The 12,565-nt window shown below is 41.8% G+C and overlaps 1 protein-coding gene across 1 annotated transcript; it reads right to left on the reverse strand.

Annotated features, from left to right (window-relative positions):
* Positions 1–306: 306 nt before the first annotated feature.
* Positions 307–11,540, reverse strand: LOC130480481 (sulfotransferase 6B1-like). The gene is made up of 7 exons (XM_056853022.1): positions 11,339–11,540; positions 8,588–8,706; positions 6,341–6,430; positions 5,608–5,734; positions 4,004–4,098; positions 2,402–2,558; positions 307–452 (listed from the first exon to the last, which is right to left on the reverse strand). The coding sequence occupies exons 1-7, from the start codon at positions 11,538–11,540 to the stop codon at positions 322–324; spliced, it is 921 nt and encodes a 306-aa protein (XP_056709000.1). The 3' UTR covers positions 307–321.
* Positions 11,541–12,565: the final 1,025 nt, after the last annotated feature.

Raw genomic sequence — 12,565 nt, forward strand, 5'->3', positions numbered from 1 at the left:
TTGTAGAGATTAAAATTAGTCCCATATCTTTACAGTAGGACAGGGGCACACAAAGAACAAAATCCTTTCATGACACATAAATGTGAATATCTAAACTCCTCCCACTTAAATTATGAATAATTTAGGTCCATGACTTTGAAACAAAAAATGTGTGTGTGTGTGTGTGTGTGTGTTAATTTTGTGTGCATAGACATCTGTTCCACTTTACTTACTGTATCCCCATTTAGAAAATGGATAGCTAATAAGCATAACACCATGTTTTTGCAGTACCATTCTAAGGAGACTTGCCTCCTTAGGATGGCACTGCTGATGTTGCCAAATTTAAAATGTGCAGAATTTATCATATTTTAACATAGCACCCAATTTAGTTCCTGCTAAACACTCTTCAAATTTTGCATCCATTTCCTTGCTCTGAGCTTCAGTGAACAATGTCTTCCAGTCACCCACTGCACCTATATAGGAACAAAGACAAATTAATTATAAAATTTATGGCTTCATACATAGGGGTTCAGACAATAGATACATAATTCTGGACTGTAAAAACAAGTAACTTTATTGTTCTGATTTACTCAGAACACCTGCCTTCTGTATCATATGAACACATGGGATTCTTTTATCATTCAAGATTAAAAGATGAATCACAGTTACAGATGTAGGCATCTTCTTTGATCAACATCCAAACAATGTGGAGGTGATATTCCAAGTGATCTGGGATTTTCTGCGTTGTCTATGCTGGATGAGGTTCTATCTGTGTATTTATTTAGCATATTTTTATCTCACTCTTCCATCAGGGAGCTCAGGGCAGCATTCACTGTTCTCCTGTCCTCACATTATCCTCATAACAATAATGTGAACAAGCTTCCTGGCAGAGTGGGGATTTGACTTTAGGTTTGCTATATCCTAGTTCAACACTCTAGCCACTACACCACACTGGATTGCATTGCCCATGAAGGATCCAGCACACACAGTGTTGTCAATCGACTGTAAAAAATGTCCTATCCTGTTCATTAGCTTTCGTGGCCCATTGCAATGGGCAAATACCTTTTCTATTCCCCTGGCTAGGTTTTTGCTTTAACTGCATGCCTTGGATGAATAGACAACTTTTTTACTGGGTTCCATTCCAAATCACTCAGGTCCACCTCTGGATCCATCCAAAATCATTCAGTTCTGATCTTGGTTCCACCTCACACTTAGGTCATTTATGCATAGGTACTTTCACTCACATTCACCCTCTGTCTGACTCGGTTGTTCCTTGGAACAACCATCCATTAGTTTTCCATCCATTAGAGATGACCTTGTGCCCAGCCCTGGCCAATCTTGGGTCTTCCCGTTTCTGTAATAACCCGATTCTTCAATCTCTCCTGAGATCAGCCAAGGTGAAATCTCCATGCATAAGCCAAAGCACACACCCCCATTCCTTTTAAAGAGCTCAATTTTTTGAAAAGGTTTGTTAAAAAGCAATTGGGTTTCCCACGGGGGGTGGGAATAGATGTTTTTCTCACAGAAAACACTAAAGCCAATTACAAAGCAGTGTTTTAAGGGGCAGAAACTCAAATGCTTCCTGATTTGAGCTTGGTGACTGCTGATGCATAGATTCACAACAGAAAAGTGTGGGTCGAGCGACCTTTGAGCCCCAAATAAAACTCCCATGCATAAACAACCTTAGTCTAGACTCCACCCCCGGACTCTAAAAGGACTGTTGCAAGGCCTCAGCCAGGTATCAGAATTTATGAATTGTTCTAAAAGGCTCAGGTAGCACCCATGGCCATGCTATCCTGTTATTCTTAGATGGTGCGGCAGTTATGGATGCCCCTCAAGAAGGATGACCTGACCACTGAATAGACTACTGTAGCATGTTGTCCATGGAATGCCTTTAAGGACTGTTCAGAAACTGCAGTTGGCATATCGCAATTCAGCAAAACCACATGGGTGGAAGTTTTTACACATTCTTGCCAGCAACAGCAGATACAGTGACAGTCATGGAAACATTAATAACTACACTCTCAAAGAGAAGTTGTTTATTTCAGCAATAAAATCTCTCTCTTCTGGACCGACACATTCAGAAGTAAGAACTATTATTTGCTCTGGGGGACCCACACTTAGAGGCAGGCAATGGCCAACCCCCTCTTTTTATTTATGATATGGGGAGGAAGATTGAACTTGTATCAAAATAAATGTTTACTAAAATTTTGCTTTTAGCTATTGATGTCTTGGGGAGGGAAGGTGGCATAGTATAGCCCAATCTCATCTGATTTCAGAAACTAAGCAGCATCAGTACTTGGAAGGGAGACCTCCAAGGAAGACTCTACAGAGGAAGGCAATGGCAAACCATCTCCACTTCTCACTTTAGAACACAATGCAGGACTTTGGAATGAGATTATTATTCTGCATAAAACAGTACCTTTCCTGAAAAGGACAGAAGCAAATGAACCATGAGTTTCACTGGATTTGTTGCTCATTTCTTGAAATGTGGCTTTGTCTGCTAAAGACTGAATGGTCTCGTCAGGCAGGGGCAGCTCATAAAACGCGGCTATTTGTTTCATTCCTTCATAAAGGTTCTATAAAATAACAACACAGTAAATGTAGTTATTATTTCATAAATATTGTCGCCACATTTTTGTGCAAGTTGTTAAATACTAACCTTCCCTAAAACCCAAGGATAAGGAAGGCACAATAAATGTAGGCTGCTTAACCATAGTCACTAGGTGCATCAAATATACAACATCAGTAGATAAGTTCTCATCACAAAAATGTTTGATTGCAAAGCATCAACATTTGATTTTTTAAATCCTTATGGTCCTTAGACCAAACATAAAATGTTTGCAGGTACATCGCCCTACCCAAACCAGCAGTATAAAACAATACATTTTGGTTAAAACACTATACAAAATATTACTCTCTTTAAAAACTGGTCAGCAATATAAAATTAAACAATCAATCCACTCTACAACTTTTCATTTCTATTTCTATTTAGATTTCCTATAATTAAATACTATTCCACAAAACTTTTTAAATTCCATTTCTGCACTTACATTTACTGAAATGCAAGTATTTTCTATTTCATAGAGCCAAAAATTTACATTTCCAATGGGTCAGATCTAGAGATCCATCAGTAGAAGGCATTAGCTGATATGTACCTTTGCCACCGTCTCCCCTGAGTGGTCCCTTCTTACCCCAGGAAAAGTACTCCCACATTTGCAGAAATCATGTGGAAGGGGGGAGAAATTTCCCCTCTTCCTTCTTCCATGAGCACAGCTGTGCTTAAGAAAGTAGGAGAGAATAATGTGCTTTTCTACATCCTCGCTGCAGGCCCTCCCCCCGCACATGGCCACTAGTGCACATGGGTCCCATGACCCCAGGAACCCACTTCCTAGGGTCAGAAGAGTGTGCTAGGGGAGGAGAATGTGGCACGGATCACTTGATCCAACCCAATGAGCCAAATTCACATCCATTAAAAAAGCCCTTCTAAATGAAAAATGTTTTTAAAAAACTGGAAGACTTTGCAGCACCAAAACTGGTAAGTTTAAATCTATCCAAAGTCCCATCTTAAGTATATTATTATTTTGTTCTTGTTCTTACATCCAGCCTATATTTTGGCTGGATGTAAGTACAAGAACAAAATAATAATATACTTAAGATGGGACTTTGGATAGATTTAAACTTACATCACATTAATTTATATTTTATGTGATGCCTTGAAACAACACTGAAAAAAGTATATCATAAAACAATTATCTCATTGGTTTAATGTCAATCAACTACTGGATGATCACAACCTTTCTAATTTCCTCTCCTTGAAGATAATAAAATGGGATCTTGCTTTGAAAACATATGAATGATATTACAAACTACAAAATAATGTAGAAGAAAATAAAAGATTATCCATTATGTATGTCTTCTTCAAACTTGGAATGCATTTTTTTGTTTTTGTTTAAGAGTATTCCCTGGATGATCTCATCGAATCAGAAAACTGAGTGGGTAAAATATTTCTGAGAATGCTCACTTCTTTCATGTCTTCAAATGTGACGATCTTGATATTTTCATCATCCATATGTTTGTCCCAAGCAAGAGCATGGTCAAAATAGGACTTGAAACAAACTGAAATGAAATGCAACATGTGTCAACCCTGGAGAATATTACACTACACCATTTGTTTCAGTTTAAGGCAGATGCTTAACATACAATTGAAGGTTCATTTTCATAACATGTAAAATCAATTGATACAAATCAACGTGATAACTGGCTAGTGAGGAAATGGTTGAATTCACCCTATATAAATAAATGAATCTGAATTCCATCTTCGCCATGATATATTGATTTTACATACAGCGAAATCAACCAATAAGCCTAACAGTGCAATGCTACAGCATAGTCCATAGAAGTCAATATGCTCATAAAGTGTAATTCTGCTTAACATTGCAGAGTAAGAGAACAATCCTAAACAGGTCTACCAATAATCCTACTGATTTATTCAGTAGGGCTTACTCCAAGGAAACTGTTCTTAAAATTGCATTGCTAGAGGGCAATTCTAAACTGGTCTCACCAGGTCAATCACATTTTATTTGCTGGGGTTTGTTCCCAGGAAAATATTCTTAGGATTGCATTAATACACTCCATGATACAAGTAGTAAAATATGGATATTTTGCATTCTTCTAGAGAATATGGAAGCAGTTTCACAATGCTATGCTAGTTATTCTTAGGATTACAAATGTATATCAGATGCTCCCCAATATTAACATTATTACAAAATGAGGAAGAAATGCCCTTTTACAACAGATTCCAGACCACTTTGAAGAATGCTTTAATCATTCTATTTCATATCAGTAATCAAAAATTATTAGCCTTATGATCACTAAAACAAAATAATTTGGTCTATAATCCCCCCAAAAAAGAGTACATACAGAACTATGTACACAATGAAAGTTTTGGATGCTATTTTTCACTACAACAGTCCCCACTGCTGAATGTAGATCCAGTCAAAGTCAAACACTTTAAAATCCTATCAGTTTTAGTGGGGAAGGTTTGATTTTGTGCTTAATACTTCTACTGAAGTCAATAAGACTTGCAAGTGCTTAACTCTGGCCCATAAGATTTAAAATCTATATGAATTAAAAGTTATTAGCTGAAACCGTCTTGGTTGCATGAACTAAACTGTGAGTAACTGTGACTCAGACTGATTAACCTTGATATAAAAGACTGTCAAAATGTGTGAAAATAATTTAAACTCTTTGTGGGTGGCTTCTACAGGAAGGGCAAAAAAAGGTGTCTCTGCTGTAGTATCAGCAGCGAGCAGGTAGGGATACTACCACCATCTCCCTTTTCCTCCTTTGCATCAGTGCAGAAGTGTTGGCATGCATTTTGAAGGTGAGCTTATCCCTGCCCTCCTATTTGGATTGGCTGCAAGCAGAAGGTCCACATGGAAGCCACTCCTTGGTCATCTGAAACTGTTTAAAGTTTCACTCCAACATATTACAGTGTATTTCAAGACCCTAAATTGTGCCTAGTCTGAAGTGTCTTTCTTTTCCCATATTAAAACTGGACGGAATTTTGGAATAGACTGCTACAGTTTTGAAATTCACAAGGGAAAAATTTCTAATAAAACATACCTTCACCACTCATGAACATTTGAAAGAACTCATCCCATGAAGCGATAGTTGGAAGCAAAGGATTTTTGTTGTAGAAATGGAAGAAGGATACAGCTGCATCTTTGGGATTTCGAAATATCACCAATATCTGTTAAAACAATAACAAAAGGTATATAACATTACATGTCTGTGGTTTAAATTAAATAGTAGTATCCCAGATTATGTGAACCTATTAATGCATCAAAATCTGCGAGGAGATCCTCCTATCCCACTTAAATGTTTTGGATTTCTCACACTTGCTCTGGGGAAGTAGAGAGTGCCACAACAAGAGGCAAGAAGCTGAGTGGAGTAGACGTGTTCAAGTAATTTTTCCTCAGAGGCACCCTTTGCTTCATATTCAGCATCCAACTGATTGCCAAATCTGGGTCCAAAAAGAATTTTTGCCAGGAGACTTCTGGATGTGAGGAAAGACTCTTAAGTTCACTGTGGATTCGTTTCTCTATGTGGACTTTGTAATGTGTGAATTGGCCCAGAGATATGGTAAACCCCACGTCTGAAGGCACCTCAGTTCCAGAGGCATTGTCTGTGCAGAGATGTCATGAAAGGAAACAATGTGCCCACTAGCACAACGGAATTTACAATACGTGTAACTTTTGCAGAACTGATATTATGAGATCTGCATTATTTCAATATCCAGTGTCCCCAATTACTGCTATGAGGTACAATAAGAGTAGTCACAAAGATGGTTACTTACCTTTGTCTTTTTCTGAATGAAAGACTTGGGGATGTCATCATAAAGGAGGTGAGTAGCAAAGACACGTGGCGAGGGCTGGTTTTTCATGTTCTAAAATTAAATTTACATCAAATTAATGTCGCTGTTGTAACTTGAAGGTGCTTGCATCAGGGGAAGTTTCATCTCACTAGAAGAAAGCACTGCTATTAGTGTAACAGATCTGTGGGATCTAACCCATAGTTTTCTTCAGTCACAGAAATACATGGCCATTTATGCATGGTCAATTTTGATGCTCTCTCACAGCTCTTTTTTAAAATGCAACTTTAAAATGCCTATTCACGGTCAAGACGCAAAAGGAGAAATTCCACCCCCACTCGCCTGCTCCTTCGTTCCTGTTTGCATAGCTATCAGCTTGTGCATAGCTAAGGCGCCACTGTTGTTTTGCATGGTTCGTTCAGGGGATTATTCGAGCCAAGTGCAGAGCAAACACCAAAGGTCATGTTAAATGGGTTCTTTTGTAATGCAAAGCAGATATGAGCTGGCTTCGCAGTCACTTCCAGAATGACGGTTCAGCATGAAACATTCAAAAAAATATGCGGGGCATTTCAGCCTGGAATGGGCTGCTAATTACCATGCATAAATAGCCCTTGAGTGTTAATGGCCAGATTTCCCTTGTTAATTTTGGACTGACAACCAATGATATTATTTCTAATAGTGGAGGTGGCATTAATATTTCAAAAAAGAGAATTAGCTTTTGCTTTTCCCTCACATCAATATATTTGCAAATATGCTGACCCTGAACACCTCAATCTTTCAATTGATATCATTTGTTAGTGATGCTAGGACTCCAATGCCCAGATATAATTCCCATATCTGCCAGAATTGTTCAATTCACTTCCACGGGCATAACCTGTAGGAATGAGGAGTGAGTCCTCACTGAAATTTCCCAGCACAAGATGGACCCAGTAGCTCAGTATGCCTTTGCTTCTTCCTGGCTTGAGTTAATCTGTGAGCACAAGAAGCAGGTTTCATGGATGACAGCAGAAGGGGGTTGATATTTATGGGGACTGACCAGAGCTTGTGGTGGAACCAAGGCTGGGAAAAACCTCACCCTGCCAGGTAGGCAAAGTTTCATAGCTAGAAATGAAAACATGGGATCTCTTTGATATGTTAGTGTTTCTCTATTGGCCAAGGTTCTGTTGGGTTGTTGCTACCAGACCCAGATTGGCTATGACCTTTTTACACGCATGGGAGGGAGAACTGAAAAGGACCTGTTAGGCCTGTGCACGTGTGTGTCTGTATGCATGTGTGTGACTGTTAGGGAAGTGTGACCATGCAAAGGACAGCATCCTCTTTACACATATCTCCTTTTCAATCTCCCATTTGCCTGCTTATGGAGGGAGATCTCCAGGTAAATTGCAGACTTTGCCTCAGCTCAGCTGGTTGGCGGGCAGAAACTGGAACCAAATGGGAGGGGTGTGATTGTCCTGGGGATAAACATTTAAAAGAAAAATAAGGCCTTGTATACCACAGGAGGTTCTGATAGGGTTGCCAGGTCCCTCTTCGTCACCAGCAGGAGGTTTTTGGGGCGGAGCTTGGGGAGGGGAGGGATTTCAATACCATAGAGTCCAATTGTCAAAGCGGCCATTTTCTCCAGGTGAACTGATCTCTATCAGCTGGAGATCAGTTGTAATGGCAGGAGATCTCCAGCTAGTACCTGGAGGTTGGACCCTAGGTTCTGACCATGGAGTTCCTAATGATTTCTAGAGCTATCCAGAAGTGACAAACGGTAGCTCTACGAATCGCTGGAAAATCTGGTGGTTCCTACAGCTACCTTTTGTCACGTCCGAGTAGCTTTAGGAATAGCCAGGAACTCCATGCCCCCCATTTGCTCTCCCCTTTACAACCCTCCCGTTGTTTACCAGGAATTGCCTGGCAATCCTCCTTTAGCTTTGCTTCCATAGTATATACTGTAGGGCAGGATATGTCTAGGTTGTCAGGGGAAATCTAGGCTAGCCCACTGGCAACCAAGTTAGACCATTCAATAGAAGTATGATCATTTTATATTTCTAACTCTCTGTGACAATGAGTACAGTGTCATATTCCTGTGTGGGATATTGTAAACTAAACACATTTACAGTGCTGTCCTATGCCGAGTTTACTAGTCTCTCACTGAAATTAATGGGCTTAGACTGGAGTAACTCTACATAGGATTGTACAGTTAAACCCCAATTGATTCCTAAACTAATTCTATGAATTCATACTGACCTGAACTTTTTCTGGGGGTCCAAATTCAAGCATTTGGAAGTGGTTGGGTGGTGGTAAATCCCTGTTACTTGGAATAGCAGCTATCATTTCATTCATAATATGTAGCATCCAGTTAGTGCCTGGAACAGAAAAGGGAATGGAGTCATAAGGAGATTCCAGGGACATTAGCCACCCAACTCAGGATACATTTACATGAAACATGCAGAATTTAAGCATGCATAACTCTGCTACACCTGTGGCCACCAGCATAAAAATAACTACCACTTTCTTTCATAGCGTTGCCAACCTCCAGGTGGTGGCTGGACATCTCCTGGTATTACAACTGATCTCCAGCCAATAGAGATCAATTCACCTGGAGAAAATGGCCACTTTGGCCATTGGACTCTATAGCATTGAAGTCCCTCCCCTCTCCAAACCCTGCCCTCCTCAGGCTCCACCCCAAAAATCTCCAGGTATTTCCCAACTCAGAGCTGGAAACCCTGCTCCAGGTGGACCCTGGAGATCTTCCAGAATTACAACTGATCGCCAGGTGACAGAGATCAGTTTCCCTGGAGAAAATGGCTGCGTCAGAAGGTAAACTCTATGGCATTATAACCTGCTGAGGTCTCTTTGCTCCCCACCCCCACCAGGTTCCATCCCCAAATCTCCAGGAATTTCCCAACCCAGAGTTTGCACCCTGATCGGTTCCCCTGGAGGAAATGGCAGCTTCAAAGGGCAGATTGGGTAATATACCACAGAGTACGGGAGAAATGGAAGTCCTCCCCAGGCTCCATCCTCAAATCTCCAGGAATGTCCCAACACTGAGTTGGCAACCCTATAATCTTTCAAAACTTAAGTAGACATCTGCCAGTAACAAGAAAGGCCATTATCTCAGGAGCTTCTAAACCTAAAACATCCCACCAAACAGAAGATGGCCAATGTTGAGTATTCCAGATGAACAGATTAATGCAGTGCCACTACAACATTTTTCTACATATAGAACATGCAGCTAGGGTCTTTTAAAACTCTTTCCCTTAAGGCAGGGGTCTCAAAACTGCGGCTCCAGAGCCGCATGCGGCTCTTTGGCCCGCTGAGTGCGGCTCTCCGAACTTGGCTCGGAGCCCCTGCTCTTGCGCCCGCTCGTGCCGGCAGCCGGGCTGCGGAGCTGGCGCGCCTGGGAGAGAGCGGGCGAGAGGGCGCATTGTCTCTCCCCCCCCCCCCCGCCGTGGAGAATGGCCGGGTCCCCCTTTCCCTTGCCCTCAATGGTTGGGAGGCTAAAGCCTCCCCTCCCCTCTAGCCGTGTGATTGCTGGGCGGGCGGCTCGGCGGTTCCTGCCCCCCCGCCTATCAGCTGTTGGGCGGGGCGGGCTTCCTTTGGTAGACCTAGCCTCCGGCTGAGTCCCATTGGGAGGCCATGTCTACCCACGGGCTTTCTTGGCGGTAGACCTGGACTCCAAGGAGGGGGAAAAGTCCCCCTTCAGAGGCCAGGTCTACCCATTGGCTTCTAAGGGCCTCCGGAGGCCAGGTCTACTGCCAAGAAAGCCAATGGGTAGACCTGGCCTCCCAATGGGACTCAGCCGGAGGCCAGGTCTACCAATAGGCTTTTATGGCGGTAGACCAGGCCTCCAGACGAGGACTACGGACGGGAAGGGGGAAATGGCAGGGACTTACAATTTAATTTTTATGAATAAATAAGATCACTATTAAGTATGATATCAAGTTTTATTCAGTGTACCTATAGTTTAATTAAGACTTAAAACTTTAATTAAAGTTTATTAAGTTAATAAACAGTGTACCTACCTATATAGTTTAAGTTTAAGAAATTTGGCTCTCAAAAGAAATCTCAATCGTTGTATTGTTGATATTTGGCTCTTTTGACTAATGAGTTTGCCGACCCCTGCCTTATGGCATTTGTTTCCCAGTGAAGCAAAACAGGAGCTAGAAGGATGGTGATTTTTGGATGGGGGGGATTAAAAAGCCCCTTTCCCCATAATCTCTCCCCCCACAACTTTTCAGCTCCAAAGGCTACGCTCAGGGACAGAAAAAACACAACTATACTAATGCCTAATATAGTACACTGGATTATGGCAATACACTAGCTATAGCAACCCATACATGTAGGGGCAAGATTGCATGAGATGCAGGGAAATGAGAAGGATGGGAATAATAAAGTTTCTCTACATCTCATGCAATCTTGCCCCTACATGTATGGGTTGCTATAGCTGGTGTATTGCCATAATCCTAACGGTGCCTATTCCCTCTCTGCAAGTGGGTCTTCTTGATAAAAAAGGGGCACCCTTGTAATTAATTGAATTGCTCACAGTGACATCCATGTTAGTTCTCTGGGCTGAACCTGTCGATACAGTTCCCTGGGTTCCCATATTCCGAAGCCAATCCTAACTTAACTTCAGCATTGTTTCAAGGGCGTTTGCAAAAGTACAGCACTGCAGAAAACACTTCTTCCAAAACGGGTTTGTGGAGTCTGCTGCCTAACAAACTCGTTTACATTGCCACTAAAACAAATAATCTGAAAACGTGTCGGAAGAGTGCATTCAAGGGGTTTTTCCTTTTTTGCATTGCACATCTCAGCCTATTGGGACAGGAAGCAGTGCCCATGGAAGAAAACAGGTGTGATTTTCAGGTAAACTGGAGCCCAGGGCAGCTTTTTCGTTCTTTACAAATTAACTTGCACATCCATTATCAATGGCCAGAGGCGAAGTGATAACTAAAGCCCTTCCCTTTTTAATGTCGAGCTTCAAAAGTGGACACTTACCGCATTTTGGATAAGCAACTATGAGAACATCATCCTTTCTGGCTTCCAGGGCTTCCAGCGCTTCGAAGGTCTCAGGGCTGCAAAGGCGTTCAGGATACAGCACTCCTCGGAAACTCATCAGCAGTTCTTCGTTCTCCTTCTCTTTAACGGCAGCCAAAAAATCCTCAAAATATTGAGCGGCAGCTGTCTTTTTGTTGGCCATGGTTGACTTTTGCTGCTGGCTCTGTCTCGTCCTGCTCCTTTTTAAGGGAAGGAAGCGGCTGCCCTTCAGCTAAGGGGTAAAAGAGGATTCTGGCTCTTGCCCGGACTCTGTTGCTCAAGACAGGAAGGATATTGCTGAAGAGAAAACCACCTTGCATCACCCGAGCTCACGCACCAAACTTTGATTTACACCCTGACTTGTAAATGTATCTGGTTTCAACAACTGTGGGTAATTAAGAGTTACTTAAACTTTTTCCTGGCAGGGCGGTACCGTTGCTGAGAGAGAAAAAAAAATGAACTAGGGACTGTCACGCAAGAGGTCCTCCAGGGGTGGAAAGAACAGATGGAAATCATCTAAATGCAGCTCCTGACTATACAAAGAATAACACGAATATACACCTATTACTTTTCCACTTCTGTGGTAACTCTGTGATATTAATTTTTAAAATCATAAGAATCTGGGCATATTTCATTTGCTTCAGAACTAGGAATAATCATACATATCTTTTTTTGTTTGCTTCTTTATTTATAGCCTGCCTTTCTTACCGAGGCTCAAGGTGGATAACAAAATTTAACCAATGTAAGGTAAAAAAGGTAAAGGTCCCCTGTGCAAGCACCGGGTCATTCCTGACCCATGGGGTGACGTCACATCCCGACGTTTACTAGGCAGACTTTGTTTACGGGGTGGTTTGCCAGTGCCTTCCCCAGTCATCTACCTTTACCCCAGCTAGCTGGGTCCTCATTTTACCGACCTCAGAAGTAATGGAAGGCTGAGTCAACCTTGAGCCGGCTACCTGAAACCTACTTCCGTCGGGATCGAACTCAGGTCGTGAGCAGAGCTTGGACTGCAGTACTGCAGCTTACCACTCTGCGCCACGGGGCTCAGTAACCAATGTAAGAGGGGCAGTATAAACGGTTGTAATAAAAATGAATTACCCCATTAGAAAACAATGCAATAAAACAGCACAAAACATAAGAAATGCAGACACATTCAAAGCACTTCACATGCCTTGCTGCAATGCTTAC

This window comes from Euleptes europaea, chromosome 7 (assembly GCF_029931775.1).
Source record: "Euleptes europaea isolate rEulEur1 chromosome 7, rEulEur1.hap1, whole genome shotgun sequence".
Classification (NCBI taxonomy): Eukaryota; Metazoa; Chordata; class Lepidosauria; order Squamata; family Sphaerodactylidae; genus Euleptes; species Euleptes europaea.